The 24,636-nt window shown below is 48.1% G+C and overlaps 1 protein-coding gene across 17 annotated transcripts in view; it reads left to right on the top strand.

Moving 5' to 3' along the window:
* LOC311628517 (uncharacterized protein) overlaps positions 1-24,636 on the top strand; it is a 130,308-nt gene that overhangs the window by 10,979 nt on the left and 94,693 nt on the right. For 10 of the 17 annotated variants that reach the window (XM_084895739.1, XM_084895730.1, XM_084895741.1 and 7 more), the window contains 11 exons: positions 208-458; positions 2,875-2,983; positions 3,762-4,009; positions 13,376-13,484; positions 14,070-14,320; positions 16,512-16,620; positions 17,208-17,458; positions 19,369-19,477; positions 20,059-20,306; positions 22,514-22,622; positions 24,152-24,402. In XM_084895739.1, coding sequence (XP_084751865.1) covers positions 208-458; positions 2,875-2,983; positions 3,762-4,009; positions 13,376-13,484; positions 14,070-14,320; positions 16,512-16,620; positions 17,208-17,458; positions 19,369-19,477; positions 20,059-20,306; positions 22,514-22,622; positions 24,152-24,402 — 2,045 coding nt within the window. Of the gene's footprint in view, positions 1-207; positions 459-1,411; positions 1,449-2,874; positions 2,984-3,761; positions 4,010-13,375; positions 13,485-14,069; positions 14,321-16,511; positions 16,621-17,207; positions 17,459-19,368; positions 19,478-20,058; positions 20,307-22,513; positions 22,623-24,151; positions 24,403-24,636 lie in introns of those variants that run through there. The other 7 variants (XM_084895735.1, XM_084895745.1, XM_084895742.1 and 4 more) reach the window with 7 other exon arrangements.

Below are 24,636 nucleotides of genomic sequence, written 5' to 3'. Positions count from 1 at the left end.
TGGCAGCCACTGACCATCACAACATGAAAAGTAGTCACAGCTCGTTAAGGAAATGAGCAAAATGATGGAATCCTCCAATCCCATTGGTGAAGGGACAGACACCAGAGCTCAATAGTGTGATCCCCTGGCCCTTCCTCTCTGTCTTGTGTCTTCTCTTTCCCTCCTTGGCCTCCCTGCAGTTCCTGATACTCATGTGTCTGATTCCAGGGGAGAAGTCTGAGGCTGGTATCCCCACCGGTTTAGGGGTGGTGAAAAGGGAGCTCCTCGTGGATGTGGTGGAAAACTGCTCCTATGAAGTCAACAACCACTTGGACCACCTGTACAAACCTCGGCCCATAAAGGACATGCTCAGATCTGCAGCGGAGATGGTTGGTCAGGAGATGGAGTACAGTGTTCTGAGCAGGAGCTCTGAGAACTTTGTCACCAATCTGAGATATGGCAAGGCCTGTAGCCGCCGGGTAAGGCCCTTTGTGGGGGCTCCCTCTCCCCTCTGGCAGTCAGCTTGCAGTGGCTGTGAGAGGGCTGAGTACCAAAAAAAAGAAACAAACCTCCCTTAGTGATGCAAACATGGACTCTTAGGGTTCCACTGGCTGGGAATTAGGATGTCTGACAGCAAAACTCAGGTCTGTTCCTGATCCACCCAGGCTCTTTTGACAGGTCATTTCCTCTCTGGCCTCAGTTTCCCCATGTGCAGAACGAGGGGATGTTTGAGAGACCTCTGGGGCTCTGGTCAGCTCTATCAAACCTTTAGGTTCCTTCGCCTCTAAGACCCAACCTAAAGGTAGCTCCTGATGCCCTGTGTGCTGTCAGGGAAAGTGTGGGCCAGCCCTGCACCATGACAGGTGTCCTAAGGCCCAAAGACCCTTCAGGAAAGAAATGCTCAAGGTCTGTGTCCTATGTAAGGGTTCAAGAAGTTTCTTCAGAGAAGACGCTGTGTAGCCACTTCCAGCTGAGTGCTCTGGGCAAGTCTCCCTACCTCTCTGATCCTCATTCCCCATGTGAAGTAATGGGTGTTCCCTCCTCCTCTGTCCAACCCAATAATGTAAGATCTGGATACAGCTTTAACCCCTTCCTCCTTGCCCTTTTACCAAAACAAGCTAGTAAGGGTGCAATCCCTAGTGGTCCCTGCTCTTCCTACTGAAGGATTGCATCTCCAGGCCTGGAGGCCCAGGACTTAGGTGATGGGGACCCCTGGATGGAGGAGAATGAGAAGAGGAAGAGCAAGTTGCAGATATAAATTAAGGAATTCTTGCAAAGCTGGGTGCTTGAGGTCACCAGTTAGATATCCAGTTGGGACTATTGTGTAGGAGTTGGACCTGTGAGCCTGGAAGTAGAAGTTTCTGGGCTGCATTGGGAACAGTACACAGAAAACATTGATAACTAACCATGGTTTCCCATTGTGTCCCCTCAGCCCTGTCACCACCTCCTTCTGCAGAGCTGGAGCCCAGGTAGAGCCACGACCACAGAGCCATTCCCACTTTCACCCCCAGAGCTCTGGCCCCAGCAGCCCAGGCAGGAAGCACCTCCCCTACTCACCCCCGTCAGGATGAAATGACCCCACCATGGAGGCTCACACAGGCCCTGGAGTGGGTGGGACAGAGGTCTGGGGGTTGGTCAGGAAAACATAGGGTCACATAATCTGGAACAAGATGGCCCTGAATAAAGTCATGGGGGAAAGATGAACAAAGAAGTCAATTCCAGAGAAGCTTCCAGGCTAAGTGACCATTGTTGGATATGGACATGGAATGACAGCAAACGGAAGCTGGCCCCTGGTCTCAGATTGGGCTCCTGGGGTGAGCGCTGCAGGAGGTTTGCTGAGGTCACACAATAACAAAAGATAAACTGAAAAATCTCAAATCAGGAAGCTGCAGGGCCCTGGGCAGGGACACTGAGGAGAAAGGAGGAGGTGAGCAAGGCAGGGAGGGAAGGGGACCAGGAAGGGACGGGGCAGAGAAGACCCAGAGCAGCCACTACCAGCTGAGTGGTCCTGGGCAAGTCCCTCTGCCTCTCCGATCCTCAGTTTCCCCAGCTGAGCACGTGGGTGCTGCTTCCTTCCCCTGGGCCTGGGAGAGTGGCAGTTTTGGGGGAAATGTGCGGGCAGAGCCTGCTGTGTGACTGTGAGCCCTGTCCCCGGGGCAGGAAGCTGGGCAACAGCAGTAGGGCCTTCTCCAATGCTCAGGGGCCCTTAGGAAGCTGTCACCTGCTGTCTGTCAGTTCAGAATATTCAGGGCCCGCGTGCCAGGTCTGGGGAGGGCAGAGTGTGAGGTGGTGGCTGTTGGAGCATGCACAGCCAGCACAAACACATGATGGAGACAGGAGGGTCAGTGTGTGAGAGCAGAGCAGCTCAGACTCACCTGGACAATGTTGTGGGGGATGGGCCTGGGCCCCAGCCTCAGGGAAGGGGGTTTATATACAGGCTGTAGTGTTACTACCTCCAGACACACACACAATACACCTACATATGCATGCCTGCATTCCTGTGTGTGTGCATGTTCATGGAACACACAACAATTACAAGCAGAATAAACTGACAGACACACATGCATTACACACACATTCTAGAGAAATATTCTCTGTCCCAATGCACAAGGTCATTTTTCCTGGCTTCCAGTTACTCCCAGGGCATCCTTTAGAAGCTACCGCAGGCTGAGTACCACACAGGGGACATGAGCCCCCTTTCCCCCCTATTCTCCCCCCCTGCCACGTACACACACACACACACACACACACACACACACACACACACTCACACACACACACACTCTTCCCATGGGGTGAGCATCAGTAAGCAAATCTTCAGGCGCAGCTGCAGCTTCCAGCTGGGCCTCTGCAGCTCCCTGAACTCTGTCTCACCTCCTGGCTGTTCTCTTGCAGCTCTGTGAAGAGCCCGAGCCTGGAGACCTGATTGAGATTTCCCGCATCGGCTCCTCTCACTGGGCCCTCTATGAGGGCGATGGTCATGTGATCCACCTGGCTCCCCCAGGTAAGGGGGTGGAAAGTATAACTCCAAAGATTTGTTGACATGATGAGAACAATTCAACGCCACATGCCACCCTGGAACCCGTGTTGGTTCTTCCTGAGCAGTGCTTTTATTCACCCTTTATCCGTGTTCCTTGGAGGAATCTCAGTGGTCCCTCGGGTCCTGACTCAGCATGAAAAGTGGTCACTGGCCTCAGTGAAGCCGGGCTGGGGCTGATTTGGATGTTCTCCAGCTTTGACCCTTTAACTGGGCGAGCAAACAAATTTCTCTAAACCAACAGTGTCTCTGGGTGCCCACAGTCTCATAAAAGAGAAGGGTCAAGGATGGTGGATTGGTACACTTTTGACATATGTGTACCCCTTCTATAATTTTCATAACGCTGAGTAACCCTTGTACTCATGAGGGTTAGAATTAGGTGCAGCTAAGCACCGTGCAGTGCATCTCCCCACCAAACTCCGGTGCAATGTGTACCCCCACCAAACTCTTCCCATACCCCTGGGGGTACGCATACCACACTTTGGGAAACACTGAACTAGATAATGTCCGTTCATATCGTGGAGCACTATAGCCACCACTCAGCATCTCAGTACTCATTAGCTTGAGAAAGTAGTCACAGCTCATTAAGTAAAAGAGTAAAATCTGTAAATCCTCCAATTACATTGGTGAAGGGACAGACACCAGAGCTCAATAGTGTGATCCCCGGGCCCTTCCTCCTTGACTTGTGTCCTCTCTCCCTCCTTTGCCTCCCTGCAATTGCTAATACTCGTGTGTCTGATTCCAGGGGAGAACTCTGAGGCTGGTGCCCTCACCAGCTTGGTGGTGGAAAGGGAGCTGCTCATGGATGTGGTCGACAACTGCTTCTATACGGTCCAAAACCACTTGGACCACCTGTACAAAACTTGTCCCATAAAGGACATGCTCCAGTCTGCAGCGGAGATGGTTGGTAAGGAGATGGAGGACAGTGATCTGAGCATGAACAGTGAGCACTTTGTCACCGATCTGAGATATGGCAAGGCCAGCAGCCGGCAGGTAAGGGCCTTTCCTGGGGGCTCCCATGCTCTTCTAGGGGTCTGACTGGGTGGGAGTGACAGCATTGTGCATCCAAAAGAAAAAATTACCCTGAATGATGCAAAATTATGCTCCCTGCATCCTGCCGGCTGGCTGTTAGGATGTCTGAGAAGAAATCTCAGGTTCATTCCTGATCCACTCAGGCTCTTTGAACAGGTCACTTCCTCTCTGGCCTCAGTTTCCCCATATGCAGAAGAAGGGGATGTTGGAGGCCCTCTGGGGCTCTGGGCTCCTCTATCCCTTTAGGATCCTTTGTCTCTAAGTCCCATCCTAAAGGCAGCTCCTGATGCCCTGTGTGCTGTCAGGGAAAGTCTGGGCCAGCCCTGCACCATGACAGGTGTCCTAAGGCCCCAGAGAGCCCTCAGGTAAGAGATGCTCATATCTGTGGCCTATGTGAGAGTTCAAGAACATGTTATGTAAGATCTGGGCACAGCCTTACCCCTCTCCTCTTTCCCTCTTACCAACACACAGCGAGTTAAGAGGCAGAAGCAGGATGCAATCCCTAGTGGTCCCTGCTCTTTCTGCTGAACCACAGCACCTCCAGGGCTCAGGCTCACAGCCCCTCTGATGGGTGATGGGCAGCCTGGATGGAAGAAAATGAGAGAAGGAGCAGTTTGGGGAGGGAAATTAAGGATTTGATGCTCATGTGGGGTAATGAGATGACCAGTTAGACATCCAGATAGAGCTGTTGAGTAACAGTTGGATGTGAGTCTGCAATTCAGGGCTGAGGTGGGCCTGGGGATCTAAGTTTCTAGGGTGCACTTGGGAACAGTACACAGAGCACTGTGATCCCTGAGGCCCTGGTTTCCCATCGTCCCCCTCAGCTCTGCCACCACCTCCCTCTGCAGAGCTGGAGCCCAGGTAGAGCCCCGACCACAGAGCCATTCCCACTTTCACCCCCAGAGCTCTGGCCCCAGGAGCCCAGGCAGGAAGTCCCTTCCTTATCTACCTTCATCAGGACTGAGTGGCCCATCATGGAGGCTGTGAGCCTGGAGTGGGTGGGACAGAAGTGAGGGGCTTGGCCAGGAGACATGGGGTCACATAATTGGGAATAGGATGGCCCTGAATAAAGTCATGGGGGAAAGATGGTCAAAGAAGTGGAATACAGAGAAGCTTCCAGCCTAAGTGACCATTGTTGGATATTGGCATGGAATGAGGGCAAAGGGAAGCTGGCCCCTGGTCTCTGTATAGGCTCCTGGAGTGAGCACTGCAGGAGATTTGCTGAGGTCAGATACAAACAGAAGATAAACTGAAATATTCTCACACAGGAATCTTCAGTGCCCATGGTGGGTACAGTGAGGAGCAGGGAGGAGGTAATAAGGCTGGAAGGGAGGGAGGAAATGAGACCAGGTAGGGACGGGGCAGAGAAAATCTAGGGCAGCAACTGCCAGCTGAAAGTCCCTGGGCAAGTCCCTCTACCTCTCTGATCCTCTGTTTCTCCAGCTGATCAAGGGGTGGTGATTCCTTTCTATGGGCTTGGGAGGGTGGCAGTTATGGTGGGAAATGTGCCAGCAGATCTCGCTGTGTGACTGTGAGCCCTAGGCTCAAGGCAGGAAGCTGGGCAACAGCAGTAGGGACTTCTCCAATGCTCAGGTGCCCTTAGGATGCTTCACCTGATGTCTGTTAGTTTAGCATCTTTGAGGGCCCATGTTGAAGAGAGAAGAGTCTAAGGTGTTCCTTGTTTGGCCAGGGCAATACATGATGGAAACATGGGTGTGTGAGAGCAGAGAAGCTCAGACTCACCTGGATATAGTGAGTGTTGTTGGTGTTGGGGCTTGTGCTCAGTCTCAGTTAACGGTGTTACCATACAGGCTGTTGTGTTATTATCCTCCAAACACATGTGCAATACTCCTGCATATGCATGTCTGCATCCTAGTGTGTGTGCATGTACACACAACACAACATATCCATGCCCAGAACATTTTCCTCTTAGATAAGGTGTCACATAAATACAATAGATCACTCTCCTAAATTTAAGAATTCCTCAGGTGAGAGAAAATGGTAGCATAATAAGTGGATGCTGCATGGAGACTCTCCTAGGAACAAACTGGAATTACAACTAAAATACAGAAAAACTTGCTGAATAATCAATGGAAATGTCACAGGAGAGAACTCTGATATTTGAGCACTTTAAGTGGTAACTGCATAGAGACTGGTAGGAGGGACAGAGGAGCAAAAGTGCTAACCTGTGCCCATAGACAGCAACTGAAGTTCTGGAGAGATATCTCAGCTGTGGGGGGTGCCTCTGAGAACTCTGGGATCTAATCCTCAAGCTGAGCCCTCTAGCAGAGAGTACCAAAACTGAGAAGAGTACCCACATAACATCTGGCTGTGAAAAGCAGTGGGATGCTGTGTGCCAGGAAGTGACAGGTGTAAATTCAGCACCCTCTTAAAGGGCCAATATACAAAATTACCTATGGGGTCACGTATCTTGTGCTTTGGCAGAGGGAGGGTGAAATGTACTGGGGCTATCAGAGCAGAAGCCAGGACTGCACACTTGGGGAGTAGAGCTCAGAAGGCAGACACTCCAAGTTTCTTGGGCTGAGTCATTCCCTCAAGCAGCAGAGGACATGGTCCCCACATTGACATTTCCCTTGCCTGGGAAAAGACAGTTGACACATCTTATTAGAAAATACTTTGCCCAGAGGCCACTTAAGAGCTTAAAAATAACAGTTAGCCTCCAGGCAGAAGCAAGTGCCACACCCTGTTGGGGAAAAAAACAAAAACAACACTTGTCACATCTGAGGATGATTCCCTGAGGGGGGGGGGGGGGGGGAAGGGGAGTCAATTCAAGTCTGAATCCTATCAGGCTGTAGGACCTGGTTTTCAACCTTCCTAATGCCTCCACCCTTTAATACAGTTTCTCATGTTGTGGTGACCACCAACCATAAAATTATTTTTGTTGCTACTTCATAACTATAATTTTGCTACTGTTATGAATCATAATGTAAATATCTGATATGCAGGATGTCTTAGATGAGCCCTGTGAAAGGGTCGTTCTATCCCCAAAGGGGTTGAGACCCCCCAGGTTGAGAACTGCTGCTGTAAAAAGAGGCAGTCTCTGAAGGCTTTGAGTATTTGCCTGATCTAATTAGTCAGAAACAGCCTTTAGCACTGTCCTGCACTAGAGATTGAGTGCTGTAGAGCATGCATGTCAAACTCAGGGCCCACAACGAATATTTTTGTGGCCCACCCAATATATTGGTATGTAAGAAACATTTTTAAAAAATATATTTACTTATTGAATTCAGAGAGAAGGGAGAGGGAGAGAGAAAGAGAAACATCAATGAGGAGAGAGAATCATTGATCGGCTACCTCCTGCATGCCCCCTACTGGGGACCGAGCTGACAACCAGGGCATGTGCCCTTCACCAGAATCAAACCTGGGACCCTTAAGTTTGCAGGCTGATGCTCTATCCACCAAGCCAAACTGGCCAGGACATAAGAAACATTTTAATAAACATTTTGTAACTTAATTTTTACAATATTCTGTTATACATAATTATTAGTAACAAACTCCAATGTTCACTAATGACTGATTATTATAATCATGTTGTATCCATTTCCCTTATGTGCCTTTCATGCAGGCACACCTTTTCTCTCCAATAATACTAGCAGCAAATATTTTAGCAAACGATTGCCACGTCATTTGTCTTATACTGACTTGTTTGGTGTGTAAAACAGAAAATATTCACTTTTGGAGAACAAGAAAAATAGGTTTATTTGTGTTATACTTATTAATTCGTGCAGTAATTCCATGTCTGCTAAGGGAATGTTCAAGAAAAAAAATATTATATTTTATTAAAATGTTCTATTATTTTGTTAACTATTACTTATTTGTTTCAGCCCTTTGTATTCAGTATATTTCTATCAAAATAAACCTACGTTTCTATGAAAATGAAGCTTTTGTTTTTTCGTGGCCCACATAAACTTAAACCTTGTTTATTTGGCCCACGTTAGCCTTTGAGTTTGACATCCTTAGTATAGAGCAGTGGTCAGCAAGCTCATTAATCAACAGAGCCAAATATCAACAGTACAATGATTGAAATTTCTTTAGAGAGCCAAATTTTTAAAACTTAAACTTCTTCTAATACCACTTCTTCAAAATAGATTCGCCCAGGCCAAGGTATTTTGTGGAAGAGCCATACTCAAGGGGCCAAAGGGCTGCATTTGGCTCGCGAGCTACAGTTTGCCGACTACGGGTATAGAGGATCTACCGATACAGGGTCACAAACCCAGAGAGACAGCCTAAATGAAGAGACAAAGAAACAACTCCCAAATGAAAGAACTAGAGAATTCTCCAGAAGAACGGATAAATGAAGCAGAGATAAGAAATTTATCTGAAACAGAGTACAGAGTAATGATGGTGAAGATGCTGAACAGCATAAAAAAAGATATAGTAATTATGAAAAAAGAACAGTTTGTGATAAAGAACGACATAACACAAATAAAGAACACATTGGAAGGAATACATAGGAAATTAGGAAAAGCTGAGGATTCAATCAACAAATTATAAGACAGAGTTGAAAATATCACTCAATTAGAAAACCAAAAAGAGAAAACAATTAAAAAATAGGAGGAAGCTTAAGGGAGCTGTGGGACAATGTGAAACATAACAATATTAGGAGAAGCAGGTGTGCCAGAAGAGGCAGAAAGGGAGAGAGGAATAGAGAACATGTTTGAAGAAATAGCCTTTAGCACTGTCCTGCACTAGAGATTGAGTGGTGTAGAGCAGAAAACTTCCCTAACCTCATAAAGGAAAATGTCACACAAGTTCAGGAGACACAGAGAACCCTAAGCAAAAAGAACCCAAACAGGCCCATGACAAGACATATCATAATTAAAATGCAAAAATTAAAGACAAAGAGAGAATCTTAAAGGCAGCAAGAGAAAGCTGTTATCTACAAAGGAGTTCCCATAAAGCTGACAACTGATTTCTCATCAGAATCGCTACAGGCCAGAAGGGAATGGCATGTAGAACTCAAGTTAATGGAAAGCAAGCATCTGAGACCAAGATTACTATATCCAGTAAGGCTATCATTCAAATAGATGGCGAAATAAAGAACTTCCCAGACAAAAAAAAAAAAAGGCTAAAGGAGTTCATCACCAAGCCAGCATTACAAGAAATGCTAGAGGGACTGCTATAATGAGAAAAAAGAGAGAGAAACCTAGCCATACAAAATTAAAATGGCAATAAATAAGTACCTATCAATTATAACCCTAAATGTAAATGGGTTAATTGCTTCCATCAAAAGGCATAGTGTAGCTAAATGGGTACAAAAACATGGCCAAACTATATTCTGTCTACAAAAGACCCACCTCAAAACAAGAGACACACAAAGGATGAGAGTGAAAGGATGGAAAAATATTTTTCCATGCAAATGGAAAAGAAAAAAAAGCTGGAGTGGCAATACTCATATCCAACAAAATAGATTTTAAAATGAAGGCCATCACAAGAGACAACAAAGGTCACTACATAATACTAAAGGGATTAATACAACAGGATATAACCTGGCAAACATATATGCACCCAATATAGGAGCACCTAAATATATTAAACTTGTAGAGGACTTTAATAGATTGATCAACAACAATACAGTCATAGTAGGGGACTTTAACACCCTGCTGACTTCCCTTGATAGATCGTCCAGAAAAAAACTTAACAAAAAAACAGAGACTCTAAAGGACACACTGGATCAGATGGATTTAACTGACATTTATAGAACATATCACCCAATGCAGCAGAACACAAATTCTTCTCAAGTGCACATGGATCATTCACAAATATAGACAGCATTTTAGGACACAAAAGAAGCCTCTACAAGTTCAAGAAGACTGAAATCATATCAAGCATCTCCTCAGATTACAGTGGAATGAAATTAAAAATCAACTACAGTAAAAACACCCCAAAACATTCAAGGACATGGAGGCTAAATAGAATGTTATTAAACAATGAATGGATTACCAATGAGGTCAAGAAAGAAAGAAGAAATTTCCTGGAAACAAATGAAAATGAACACAAAACAACCCCACATCTCTGGGACACAGCAAAAGCAGCCCTGAGAGGGAAGTTCACATCACTACAGGCATACCTAAAAAAAAAAAAAAAATTAGCAAATTACACCCAGTAATATACTAAAAAGATTATCCACCATGATCAACTGGGATTTATTCCAGGGATGCAAGCCGGTACAATATTCACAAATCAATAACCTAATACATCACATAATTGAAAGACAAAAAAAATCACATGATCATATCAATAGACACAGAGAAAGCATTTGAAAAAATCCAACACCCATTTTTGATAAAGACTCTCAGCAAAGTGGGAATAGAAGGAGTATATCTCAGCACGATAAAGGTCATATATGACAAACCTACAGCCAACATCATACTCAATGGGAAAAAGCTAAAACCATTTCCCCTAAGAACAGGAACAAGTCAGGATGCCCACTTGCATCACTCCTGTTCTTATAGTACTGGAAGTGCTAGCTATAGCAATCACACAAGAAGGAGAAATAAAAGGCATCTAAACTGGAAAAGAAGTAAAACTGTTGTTATTCAAAGATGACATGATATTGTACATAGAACACTAGAAAACCCTAAAGACTCCATAAAAAAAACTATTATATTTAATAAATGAATTCAGCAATGTAATAGGATACAAAATTAACACCTAAACATCGATGGCTTTTTTATACATCAATAATGAACTTACCAAAATAGAAACTAAAAACATAATCCCATTTACCATTTCAACAAAAAATTAAGATACCCAGGAATAAACTTAACTAAGGAGGTAAAAGACCTGAACTCAGAAAACTACAGGATGTTGAAAAGAGAGCTAGAGGAAGACATAAGCAAATGGAAGAATATGTGTTCATGGATTGGTAGAATAAACATCATTAAAATGTCCACACTACACAAAGCAGTCCTTAGATTCAATGCTATCCCCATTAAGATACTGATGGCATATTTCACAGGCCATCAGTATCTTGTATTCTCAAAAATATTTATATGGAATTAAAAAAGACCCCAAATAGCCACAGCAATCCTGAGAAAGAAGAACAAAATTGGAGGGATCACAATACCAGATATCAAGCTATATTACAAAGCCACTGTTCTCAAAACTTCCTGGTAAAACTGGCACAAGAACAAACATATAGACCAGTGGAACCGAACATAGAACCCAGAAATCAATCCAAGCCATTTACTTAATTAAGATTTGACAGAGGCAAGAGCATACAATAGAGACAAGATAGTCTCTTCAATAAATGGTGTAGGGAAAATTGGACAGATACATGCAAAATAATGAAGCTAGACTACCAGCTTACATCATACATAAAAATAAACTCAAAATGGATAAAGACTAAATGCAAGATGGGAAACAATAAAAATCTTAGAAGGCTCCATAGGCAACAAAATAGCAGACATATGCCATAGCAATATCTTTACCGATACAGCGCCTAGGGCAATGAAAACTAAGGAGAAAATAAACAAATGGGACTACATCAAAATAAAAAGCTTCTGTACAGTAAAAGAAACCATCAACAAAACAACAAGAAAGCCCACTGCATGGGAGAACATATTTGTCAATGTTATCACCGATAAGGTTTAATCTCCAACATTTACAGAAAACTCATACAAGTTAACAAATGGAAGACAACCCCATAAAAAAATGGGCAATGGCCCTAAATAGATACTTTTCGAAAAAAGACATAAGGAAGACCAAGAAATATATAAAAATATGTTCAAAGGCACTAATCATCTGAGAGATGCAAATCAAAAACAGCAATGCGGTACCATCTCACACCTGTCAGAATGGCTACCATCAACAAATCAACAACCAGCAAGTGTTGGCGAGGTTGCGGAGAAAAAGGAACCATCATGCACTGCTGGTGGGAATGCAGACTGGTGCAGAAAAGAGTATGCCACTGTAGAAAAGAGTATGGAGTTTCCTGAAAAAAATTAAAGTTGGAATTCGATTTGACACAGGAATCCCATTTCTAGGAATATATTCTGAGAAATCAGAAACACCAATCAAAAAGGATATATGCACCCCTATGTTTATAGCAGCACAATTCACCATAGCTAAGATTTGGAAACAGCCTAAGTGCCCATCATCAGATGACTGGATTAGAAACTGTAGAACATCTACACAGTGGAATACTTTGCTGCTGTAAAGAAGAAGGAACTCTTACCATTTGCAACAGCATTGATGGAATTGGAGAGCATTATATTAAGTGAAATAAGCCAGAGAAAAATAAATGTCACATGATCTCACTCATTTGTGGAATATAATGAACAGCATAAACTGATAAAAATAGAGCCAGAGAAAAATATATTTTAGAATATCATTGAAGTAATCTGGTTATTTGCAGATTATGAATATTTCCTACAACTTTTGTGATATTATACTGGGACTATATAAGTACAGTTTTGGTAATATTATACTTAAAATCTTTTTTCTTGAAATATTAATGTTTATTGCACACAAATAGCTAATTATGTTGTATCTACAATCTGGTAATAGATTTATTTTGTCCTGGAGGCCCGGTGCATGAAATTCCTGCACGGTGGTGTGTGTCCCTTACCCCAGCCTGCATCACTTCAATCTGAAACATCCCTGTCAGAATCCAGGACTGCTGGATCCCAACTGCTCACCTGCCTGCCTTCCTGATTACTCCTAAACGCTTCTGCTTGCCAGCCTGATTGATGCCTAACTACTCCCCTGCTAGCCTGATTGCCCCTAACTGCTCCCCCACCCTGCAGGCCTGGTCATCCATAACTGCCCTCCCCTGCAGGCCTGGTCATCTCTAACTGCCCTCCCCTGCAGGCTTGATTGCCCACAACTGTCATCCCTTTCAGGCCTGGTCCCTCCCCTGCTGGCCATGTAGTGGCAGCCATCTTGTGCCCACATGGGGCAGCCATCTTGTGTGTTGGAGTGATGGCCAATTTGCTTATTACTCTTTTATTAGGTAGGATATTGTAAAAAGCATATATATCCATGCACAATACACATATGCACACATGTATTGCACACACCTTCCCTCACACAAAGTATAAGGTCATTTTTCCAGGCATCCAGTTACTCAGAGGTTAGTCTCTAGAAGCAACAGCAGGCTGAGGACCTCACAGGAGACAAGAGTCCCCCAAAACACCCCCGCCCTGCCACACACACACACACACACACACACACACACACACACACACATTCTTCCCATGGGGTGAACATCAGTAAGCAAATGCTTTGGTGAAGCTTTAGTTTCCAGCTGGGCCTCTGCAGCTCCCTGAACTCTGTCTCACCTTCCTGGCTGTTCTCTTGCAGCTCCTTGAAGAGCCCAAGCCTGGAGACCTGATTGAGATTTTACACATCGGCTCCTCCTATTGGGTCCTCTATGAGGGCGATGGTTATGTGATCCACCTGGCTCCCCCAGGTAAGGGGGCTGAAAATGTAACTTTCCAAAGATTTGTTACCATGATGAGAACAATCCAAAGCCAAATGCCACCCTGGAACCCATGTCGGTCCTCCCTGACTGTGCTTGTGTACATGGTACATCATGTCTCTTAAAAGCATCTCAATGGTCCTTTGGGTCCTGACTCAGCAGGGAAAGTGGTCCTTGGACCCCAGGGAAGCCAGGCTGTGCCCTTATTGGATGCTCTCCAGCTTTATGACCTTCAGTTAGGTGTGCAGACAGATTTCATTAAACCAGCAGTATCTTGTGTGTCCACAGTCTCATAAAGGAAAAGGATCAATGACGGTAGATTGGTCAACTAGATGATGTCCATTCACATTATGGAGCACAATAGCTATCACTGAGCATCACAGTATTCATTAGCGTGAGAAAGTAGTCAGCTCATTAAGTAAAGGAGTAAAATCGTGAATCCTCTAATCCCATTGGTGAAGTGACAGATACCAGAGCTCAATAGTGTGATCCCCTGGTCCTTCCTCCCTGTCTTCTGTCTCCTCTCTCCCTCCCTGGCCTCCCTGCAGTTGCTGATACTCGTGTGTCTGATTCCAGGGGAGAAGTCTGAGGCTGGAGCCCCCACCGGCTTAGGGGTGGTGAAAAGGCAGCTCCTCCTGGACGTGGTGGAAAACAGCTCCTATAAAGTTAACAACTATTTGGACAGTCTGTACAAACTACGACCTGTAAAGGAGATGCTCAGGTCTGCGGAGGAGATGGTTGGTAAGGAGACGGAGTACAGTGTTCTGAGCAGGAACAGTGAACACTTTGTCACCATTTTGAGATATGGAGAGTCCAACAGCCGGCAGGTAAGGCCCTCTGTGGGGGGCTCCCTCTCCCTTCTGAAGGTCTGCTTGGATAAGAAATGTCAGGCCTCGGAATCCAGAAGAAAAAACTACCCCAAATGATGTAAAATTATGCTCCATGCTTCCTGCTGGCTAGGCATTAGGATGTTTGAGATCAAATCTCAGGATTATTCCTGATCCACTCAGGGTCTTTGAACAGGTCACTTCCTCTCTGGCCTCATTTTCCCCATGTTCAGAAGGAGGGGATGTTGGAGGAACTCTGGGGCTTTGGACATCTCTGTCCCTTTAGGATCTTTGTCTCTAAGTTCCGCCCTAAAGGCAGCTCTTGATGCCCTGTGTGCTGTCAGGGAAAGTCTGGGCCAAAACTGGGCCATGACAGGTGTCCTAAGGCCCCAGAGAGCACTCAGGCAAGAAATACTCAGGTCAGTAGCCTATGTAACAGCTCAAGAACATGTTATGCAAGATCTAAGCACAGTCTTACCCCTCTCCTCTTTCCCTCTTACCAACACACAGCGAGTTAAGAGGCAGAAGCAGGATTCAATCCCCAGTGGTCCCTGCTCTTTCTACTGAACCACAGCACCTCCAGAGCTCACAGCCCCTGTGACTGGGTGATGGGCAGCGTTGATGGAGGAGGATGAGAGAAGGAGGAGGTTTGGGAGGGAAATTAAGGATTTGTTGATCATGAGGGGTGTTGAGGTGATCAGTTAAACATCCAGGTGTATCTGTTGAGTGGCAGTTGCACATTTGAGTCTGAGGTTCAAGGCTGAGTGGGGCTGGAAATGGATGTTTCCAAGCTGCACTTGGGAACTGTACACAGAGCACAGGGTTCCTTGAGGTCATGGTTTCCCATTGTCCCCCTCATCTCTGCCACCACCTCCCTCTGCAGAGCTGGAGCCCAGGTAGAGTCCGATTGCAGAGCCATTCCCACTTTTACCCCAAGAGCTCTGGCCAGAGGAACCAAGTGGCCCCACCATTAGACTCACGCAGGCCCTGGAGAGAGTGGGACAGAAGTCTGGGGATTGGTCAGGAAAACATGGGGTCTGGAATGAGATGGCCCTGAATAAAATAAGGAGGATAGATGAACAAATAAATAAATTCCAGAAGCTTCCAGGTTAAATGAACATTGTTGGATATTGGCATGGAATGAGAGCAAAGGGAAGCTGGTCCCTGGTCTCAGATTGGGCTCCTGGGGTGAGCGCAGCAGGAGGTTTGCTGAGGTCAGGCACAAACAGAAAGATAAACTGAAAAATCTCAAATCGGGAAGCTGCAGTCCCTGGGCAGGGACACTGAGGAGAAAGGAGGAGGTGAGAAAGGCAGGGAGGGAAGGGGACCAGTTAGGGACGGGGCAGAGAAGACCCAGAGCAGCCACTACCAGCTGAGTGGTCCTGGGCAAGTCCCTCTGCCTCTTTGACCCTCAGTTTCCCCAGCTGAGCACGTGGGTGCTGCTTCCTTCCTCTGGGCCTGGGAGGGTGGCAGTTTTGGGGGAAATGTGTGGGCAGAGCCTGTGTGTGACTGTGAGCCCTGTCCCCAGGGCAGGAAGCTGGACAACAGCAGTAGGGCCTTCTCCAATGCTCAGAGGCCCTTAGGAAGCTGTCACCTGCTGTCTGTCAGTTTGGCATCTTCAAGGGCCCGTGTGCCTGGGTCTTTGGAGGGCAGAGTGTGAGGTGGTGGCTGTTGGGGCCATGCTCAGCCAGGGAAAACACATGATGGAGACATGAGGGTCAGTGTGTGAGAGTAGAGAAGCTCAGACTCACCTGGACAATGTTGTGAAGGATGGGCCTGGGCCCCAGCCTCAGGGAAGGGGTTTACGTACAGGGTGTTATGTTATTACCCCTCAGACACATATACAATACACCTGCATATGCGTGTCTGCATCCCTATTTGTGTGTATGTGCACCAAAACACAACATATCCATGCATAATACACAGACACACATGCATTACACACATATTTTGGACAAATCTTCCCTGCCAGTGTACAAGGACATAATTCCAGGCTTCCAGTTACCCACAGGGCAACCTCTAGAAGCTACAGCAGGCTGAGGACCTCACAGGGACATGAGTCCCCCCAAACACACACATGCTTCCCAGGGGGTGAGCAGCAGTAAGCCAATCCCCAGGCGGAACACAGCTCCCAGCTGGGCCTCTTCCACTCCGTGAACTCTGCCTCACCTTCCTGGCTGTTTGCTTGCAGCTCCGTGAAGAGCCCAAGCCTGGAGACCTGATTGAGATTTTCCAAATGGGTTCCTCGCACTGGGCCCTGTATATGGGCGATGGTTATGTGATCCACCTGGCTCCCCCAGGTAAGGGGGTTGAAAGTGTAACTTTCCAAAGATTTGTTACCATGATGAGAACAATTCAAAGCCAAATGCTATCCTGGAAACCCCTGTTGGTTCTCCCTGAGCTGTGCTGGGGTTCCTCCTACATCCATGTCCGTTGACGCATCTTAGTGATCCTCAGGCACTCACACAGCAGGGAAAGAAGTTGGAGGGCCCTAGTGGAGACAGGCCACATCAGTATTCGGAGCTTACTAGCTCCGGCACTTTAGCTGTACATGCAGACAAATTTCATGAAACCAGCAGCGTCTCTGGGTGTCCCGGTCTCATAAAGGAGAAGAATCAATGATGGTAGATTGGTCAACTGGATGATGTCCATTCATATCATGGAGCACAATAGCAGCCCCTGACCAGCAGAATACTCATTAGCTGAAAAAGTAGTCACAGCTCATTAAGTAAAAGAGGGAAGTCCGTGAATCCTCCAATCACATTGGTGAAGGGACAGACACCAGAGGTCAATAGTGTGATCCCCTGGCCCTTCCTCCCTGTCTTGTGTCTCCTCTCTCTCCTCCCGGCCTCCCTGCAGGTGCTGATACTCCTGTGTCTGATTCCAGGGGAGAACTTGGAGGCTGGCACATCCACTGGCTTAGGGGTGGTGAAGAGGGAGCTCCTCCTGGACGTGGTAGGAAACTTCTTCTATCAGGTCAACAACCACTTGGACCACCTGTACAAACCTCGGCCCATAAAGGAGATGCTCAATTCTGGGAAGGAGATGTTTGGTATGGAGATGGAGTACAGTGTTCTGAGCAGGAGCTCTGAGCACTTGGTCACCAATCTGAGATATGGCAAGGCCTACAGCCGGAAGGTAAGGCCCTTCTGGGGGACTCCCTCTCCCTTCTAGAGGTCTGCTTAGGGTGGGGTGACAGAGATGACTACCCAGAAGATAAAGTTACCACAAATGATGCAAATATATGATCTCTGCATGATCTCTGCTTCGAGGTTGGTGGATGTTAGGATATCTGAGAACAAATCTTGGGTCAGTTCCTGATCCACTCAGGGTCTTTGAACAGGTCACTTCCTCTTTGGCCTCAGTTTCCCTATGTGAAGAAAGAGGGATGTTGGAGGACCTCTGTGCTCTGGTCAGCACTTTCCCTTTAGGATCCATCGCCCCTAAGACCCACCCTAAGGCAGCTCCTGATGCCCTGTGTGCTGTCAGGGAAAGTCTGGGCCAACCCTGCACCGTGACAGGTGTCCTTAAGGCCCTAGAGAGCCCTCGGGCAAAAGATACTCAAGGTCAGTGGCCTATGTGACAGCTCATGAACATGTTATGTAAGGTCTGGGCTCAGCTTTAACCCATCCACTTTCTGCTCTTCTGAGTTCATTGTCACAAACACACCGCTAGAAAGAGGCAGAAGCAGGACTCTACCATTCCCACTTTCAGACCCAGAGCTCTGGCCCCAAACCCAGGCAGGAAGTCCCCTCCCTTATCTATCTTCATTAGGACCAAAGGGCCCCACCATGGAGGATCATAAGCCCTGGAGTGGGTGGGACAGAAGTCTAGGGGTTGGTCACGAAACTATGGGGTCACATATTGGGAACAGGATGGCCCTGAATAAAGTCATGGGGGAAAGATGAACAAAGAAGTGAATTCCGGAGAAGCTTCCAGGCTAAATGACCATTGTTGAATAATTGCATGGAATGAGGGCAAAGGGAAGCTGGCCCCTGGTATCAGATTGGGCTCCTGGGGTGAGCACTGCAGGAGGTTAGCTGAGGTCAGGCACAAACAGAAAGATAAACTGAAAAATCTCAAATCAGGAAGCTTTTCTATCCTGAGCAGGGACACTGAGGAGCAGGGAGGAAGTAGCAAGGGAAGGAGTAAAGGGGACCAGGAAGGGATGGGGCAGAGAAGACGCAGAGAAGCCCCTGCCAGCTGAGTGGTCCTAGGCAAGTCCCTCTGCCTCTCTGATACTCAGTTTCCCCAACTGAGCACATGGGTGCTGCTTCCTCCCCCTGGGCCTGGGAGGGTGGCAGCTATGGGGGAAATGTGCGGGCAGAGCCTGCTGTGTGACTGTGAGCCCTGTCCCCGGGGCAGGAAGCTGGGCAACAGCAGTAGGGCCTTCTCCGATGCTCAGGGGCCCTTAGGAAGCTGTCACCTGCTGTCTGTCAGTTTGGCATCTTCAAGGACCCGTGTTCCTGGGCTGGGGAGGGCAAAGTGTGAGGTGGTGGCTGTTGGGGCCATGCACAGCCAGGGCTGACACATGATGGAGACAGGAGGGTCAGTGTGTGAGAGCAGAGCAGCTCAGACTCACCTGGACAATGTTGTGGGGGATGGGCCTGGGCCCCAGCCTCAGGGAAGGGTTTTACATACAGGCTGTTATGTTACCACCTCCAGACACACACACAATATACCTACATATGTGTGTATGTATCCCTCTGTGTGTGCATGTACATGCAATACACAACATATCCATGCACAATACACACACAGATACACTTGCATTACATACACATTCTGGAGAAATCTTTACTCTCCCGATGTATATGGACATTTTCCTAGGATTCCAGTTACTCACAAGGAAATCTCTAGGAGTTATAGCAGGCTGAGGTTCTCACAGAGGACAAGAGTTCTCACCCTCATCCCCCCCAACACACACACACACACTCTTCCATTGGGGTGAACATCAGTAAGCAAATCCCCAGGCAAAGCTTTAGTTCCCAGCTGGGCCTCTGCCGCTCCCTGAACTCTGTCTCACCTTCCTGGCTGTTCTCTTGCAGTTTCGTGAAGAGCCCAAGCCTGGAGACCTGATTGAGATTTTTCACATCGGCTCCTCCCACTGGGTCCTCTATGTGGGTGATGGTTATGTGATCCACCTGGCTCCCCCAGGTAAGGGAGTGGAAAGTGTAACTTTCCAAAGATCTGTTAACATGGCTAGAACAATTCAAAGCCAAATGCCACAGTGGGTACCCGTCTTCGTTCTCCCTGGTGAGTGCTTGGGTTCACCTACATCTGTGTCCCTTGGAGGCATCACAGTGGTCCTTTAGGTCCTGACTCACCAGGGAAAGATGTTCGTGTGCCCCTTGACAGTCGGCTGGGGCACCATCTGACAGTCTCCAGCTCCATGACGGTTAGCTGGGCGAGCACACAGTATAAAACAGCAGCGTCTCTCAGTGCCCACAGTCTCATAAAAGGGAAGGGTCAATGACAGTGGATTGGTCAACTAGATGATGTCCATTCATATCATAGCACTGTAGCCACCACTCAGCATCTCAGTACTCATTAGCTTGAGAAAGTAGTCACAGCTCATTAAGTAAAAGAGGAAAATCCGTGAATCCTCCAATCACATTGGTGAAGGGACAGACACCAGAGCTCAATAGTGTGATCCCCTGGCCCTTCCTCCTTGCCTTGCGTCTTCTCTCCCTCCCTGGCCTCCCTGCAGGTGCTGATACTCATGTGTCTGATTCCAGGGGAGAAGTCTGAGGCTGGCGCCCCCACAGGCTTAGGGGTGGTGAAAAGGCAGTACCTTGCAGTAGTGCTGGAAAACTGCTCCTATAAGGTGAACAACCAGTTGGACCAACTATACAAACCACGGCCCATATATGAGATAATCAGCTCTGGGAAGGGGATGGTTGGTAAGGAGATGAAGTACAGTGTTCTGAGCGACAATGAGCACTTGGTCACCGATCTGAGATACGGCAAGGCCAGCAGCCGGCAGGTAAGGCCCTTGTGGGCTCCCTCTACCTTCTGGGTGTCTCTTTGGGGAGGCGGTGTCAGGCCTCTGCATCCAAAGGAAAAAACTAACCCAAATGATGTAAAATTATGCTCACCACTTCCTGCAGACTGGGAGTTAGGATGTCTGAGATCAAATCTCGGGTCAGTTCCTGATCCACTCAGGCTCTTTGAACAGGTCACTTCCTCTCTGGCCTCAGTTTCCCCATGTGCAAACGGAGGGGATGTTCGGAGGACCTCTGGGGTTCTGGTCACCTCTATTGCTTTACAATCTTTTGCCTCTAAAACACACATTAAAGGAATCTCCTGATGCCCTGAGTGCTGTCAGGGAAAGTCTGGGCCAGCCCTGCACCATGACAGGTGTCCTAAGGCCCCCAAGAGCCCCCAGGCAAGAGATGCTCAGGTCTGTGGCCTATGTAGGAGCTCAAGAACATGTTATGTAAGATTTGGGCACAGCCTTACCCCTCTCCTCTTTCCCTCTTACCAACACACAGCGAGTTAAGAGGCACAAGTAGGATTCAATCCCCAGTGGTCCCTGCTCTTTCTGCTGAACCACAGCACCTCCAGGGCTCACAGCCCCTGCGACTGGGTGATGGGCAGCCTGGATGGAGGAAAATGAGGAGAGGAGGAGCAGGTTTGGAGAGAAATTAAAGATTTGATGCTCATGAGAGGTTGAGCAGCAGTTGAGTAGCAGTTGGATGTATGAATTTAGAGTTTCAGTCTGAAGTGGTGGTGGAAATAGAGGTTTCCAGTTCACTTGGGAACAGTATGCAGAACACAGTTGTCCCTGAGGCCATGATTTTTCACCCTCCCCCTCAGCTCTGCCACCACCTCCTTCTGCAAAGCTGGAGCCCAGGTAGAGCCCAGACCACAGAGCCATTCCCACTTTCACCCCAGAGCTCTGGCCCCAGCAGCCCAGGCAGGAAGCTCCTTCACCTATCCTGTCCTATTACCAGAAATGGTCCCACCATGGAGGCTCACACAGGCCCTAGAGTGGGTGGGACAGAGCCTGGGGGTTGGTCAGGAAAACATGAGATCACATAATAGGGAACACAAAAGCATGGGGAAAAGATGAACAAAGAGGTGGATTCCAGAGAAGCTTCCAGGCTAAGTGACCATTGTAGGGTATGGGCATGGAATGAGGGCAAAGGGAAGCTGGCCCTGGTCTCAGATTGGCTCCTGGGGAGAGTGCTGCAGGAGGTTTGCTGAGGTCACACACAAACAAGAAGAAAGGGTAAAAATTCTCTATTCAGGAAGCTGTGGTGCGCTGGGCAGGGACACTGAGGAGCAGAGGGAAGTTCATTAGGCAGGAACAGAGGGAGGAAAGGGAACCAGGAAGGGACGGGGCAGAGCAGACCCAGAGCAGCCACTACCTGGGTGTCCCTCGGCACATCCCTCTACCTCTCTGATCCTCAGTTTCCCCAGCCGAGCACGTGGGTGCTGCTTCCTCCCCCTGGGCCTCGGAGGCGGGCAGCTATGGGGGAAATGTGTGGGCAGAGCCTGTGTGTGACTGTGAGCCCTGTCCCCAGGGCAGGAAGCTGGACAACAGCAGTAGGGCCTTCTCCAATGCTCAGGGGCCCTTAGGAAGCTGTCACCTGCTGTCTGTCAGTTCAGCATCTTCAAGGGCCCGTGTGCCGGGGCTGGGGAGGGCAGAGTGTGAGGTGGTGGTGTTGGGCCCATGCACAGCCAGGGCAAACACATGATGAAGACAGGAGGGTCAGTGTGTGAGAGCAGAGCAGCTCAGACTCACATGGACAATGTTCTCGGGGACCGGCCTGGGCCCCATTCTCAGGGATGGGGATTTACATACAGGCTGTTGTGCTATCACCACCCAGACATGTACACAATACACCTGTGTATATATGTCTGCATTCTTGTGTGTGTGCATATACATGCAATAGACGACATATCTATGCACAATACACACATGCATTACACTTCTGGATAAATCTTCACTGTCCCAATGCACAAGGTCATTTTTCCAGGACTCTATTTACTCACAGGGCAACCTCTACAGCAGGCTGAGGACCTCACAAGGGATATGAGTTCCTCCTCTTCTCCCCCCTCCACTCACACACACTCTTCCCTTGGGGTGAACATCAGTAAGCAAATCCCCAGGCAGAGCTGTAGCTCCAGGCTGCACCTCTGCAGGTCCCTGAACTCTGCCTCACCTTCCTGGCTGTTCTCTTGCAGTTTCGTGAAGAGCCCGAGCCTGGAGACCTGATTGAGATTTCCTGCATCCGCTCCTCGCACTGGGCCCTCTATGTGGGCGATGGTTATGTGATCCACCTGGCTCCCCCAGGTAAGGGGGTAGAAAGTGTAACTTCCAAAGATTTGTTACCATGATGAGAACAATTCAAAGCCAAAAGCCACCCTCGAAACCTGTGTTGGTTCTCGCTGGGCAGTGCATGTGCTCACTGTAAATTCATGTTCCTTGGAGGCATCTCAGTGGTCTCTCGGGTCCTGACTCACAGGCACAGAGGTCTGTGGGCCCCAGGGAAGCCCAGTTGTACCCACATTGGATGCTGTCCAGCTCGGGCCGGTAGCTGGGCGAGCAGACAGATCTCTCTAAACCAGCAGCGTGTCTGGGTGTCCCGGTCTCATGGAGAGACTGCCTCTCAGGCTGTGTCCTGTGCTCAGAGCATGTCACAATACAGAGCATCCTAAGAGGGTTTCCTGAACACCCCCCACGCAGCAGCTCTCCCAGGTCACATGTCACAGAGAGTCTCACACACACGCACACGAGCACCTGGACACTGATTTAATACAGGGAGAACAGAAGCAGGATGAAAGGCAGTCAGAGAAGTGGGCAGGGCACACACGTGTGTCCGTCTATGACAGGAAGGTGCTGCGATGAGATCGCGGACTGGGAGGCACAGGGGCTGGTGCCCTGCAGAGCAATGGCACCCACACCTCGGGCAGCAAGCATTTGCGTTCTTGCTGGATAGAAACCGTCTCATGATCACAAGAATCTCCTTTTAACTGACCAGGTTCCTATGCGCTGTCACCTACACTGACAGCGTTAAAAACTGTCAGCATTGATGGCAAATAGTAAGCAAAACCCCCTAATCCAGACGACACTTAGGAGGCTTGGAACAGGGAGGTGAGTGTGAGGAGCGGGTCCTGCTTGTGTGGGAGTGAGCAGGTCGTGCTTCCTCAAGGGCGGTGCTAAGTGCAGCATCAGCCTGGGGACTCACACACAAAGGAGCCTGCTGGTTAGCATGCTTCTCAGTTCCCTCCTCTTAGAGAGCAAATCCCGGCTCCGGGCTCAGTGGACTGGAGGCCATCAGTTGGAAGCGCTGTGTGGCCTCTCCATGTGGCCAGAGCTGGGCCAGAGAAGGCCGATGATGCCTCAGGGACCACTATAGGTTCTAAAATGGAGATGAGAGTTTTACCATGAAGTTCAAAAGGAGAATAATGAGGGAATGTATGAAATTTGCACAGCAGAGTCTGAAACCCAGTGGGACCAGAAAAACTGTGAGCTCTCTCTGAAACCCACACATGCAAAGATGAACAAATACAATTTACTATCATTGTTTACAATGGATAAGCTCTGGACCAGCCAATAGTAGGGAGCTGGTCAACTAGATGGTGTCCATTCATATAATGGAACACAGTGGCAGCCACTGTCCATCACAACATTGATTGACATGAAAAGTACTCACAGCTCCTTAAGGGAAAGAGCAAAATGATGGAATTCTCCAATCACACTGGTGAAGGGACAGACACCAGAGCTCAATAGTGTGATCCCCTGGCCTTTCCTCCCTGCCTTGGGTCCTCTCTCCCTCTCTCGCCTCCCTTCAGGTGCTGATACTAGTGTGTTGATTCCAGGGGAGAAGTCTGAGGCTGGCACCCCCACCAGTTTAGGGGTAGTGAAAAGGCAGCTCCTCAAGGAAGTGTTGGAAAGCTGCTCCTATGAAGTCAACAACCACTTGGACTACCTGTACAAACCTCGGCCCATAATGGATATGCTCACTGCTGCGGAAGAGATGGTTGGTCATGAGATGGAGAACAGTGTTCTGAGCAGAAACAGTGAGCACTTTGTCACCGATCTGAGATATGGCAAGGCCATTGGCCGGCAGGTAAGGCCCTCCCTGCGGGCTCCCTTGCGATGGGGATGAGGGACCTAACTACCCAGAATAAAAATTACCCTGAGTGATGCAAACATGGACTCTTGCGGTTCCACTGGCTGGAAGTCACATCTGAGACCAAAACTTAGGTCCTCTGCTAATCCCCTCAGAGTCTTCTGACAGGGAACTTCCTCCCCATACCTCAGTTTCACCATGTGAACAACTGGGTGCTGCCCCCTCCCCTCT

This window comes from Pipistrellus hanaki (assembly GCF_964339955.1).
Source record: "Pipistrellus hanaki genome assembly, chromosome: 9".
NCBI classification, from domain to species: domain Eukaryota; kingdom Metazoa; phylum Chordata; class Mammalia; order Chiroptera; family Vespertilionidae; genus Pipistrellus; species Pipistrellus hanaki.
Note: the sequence above shows the minus strand (reverse complement) of the source record. Positions and strands in the feature narration are given on the sequence as shown.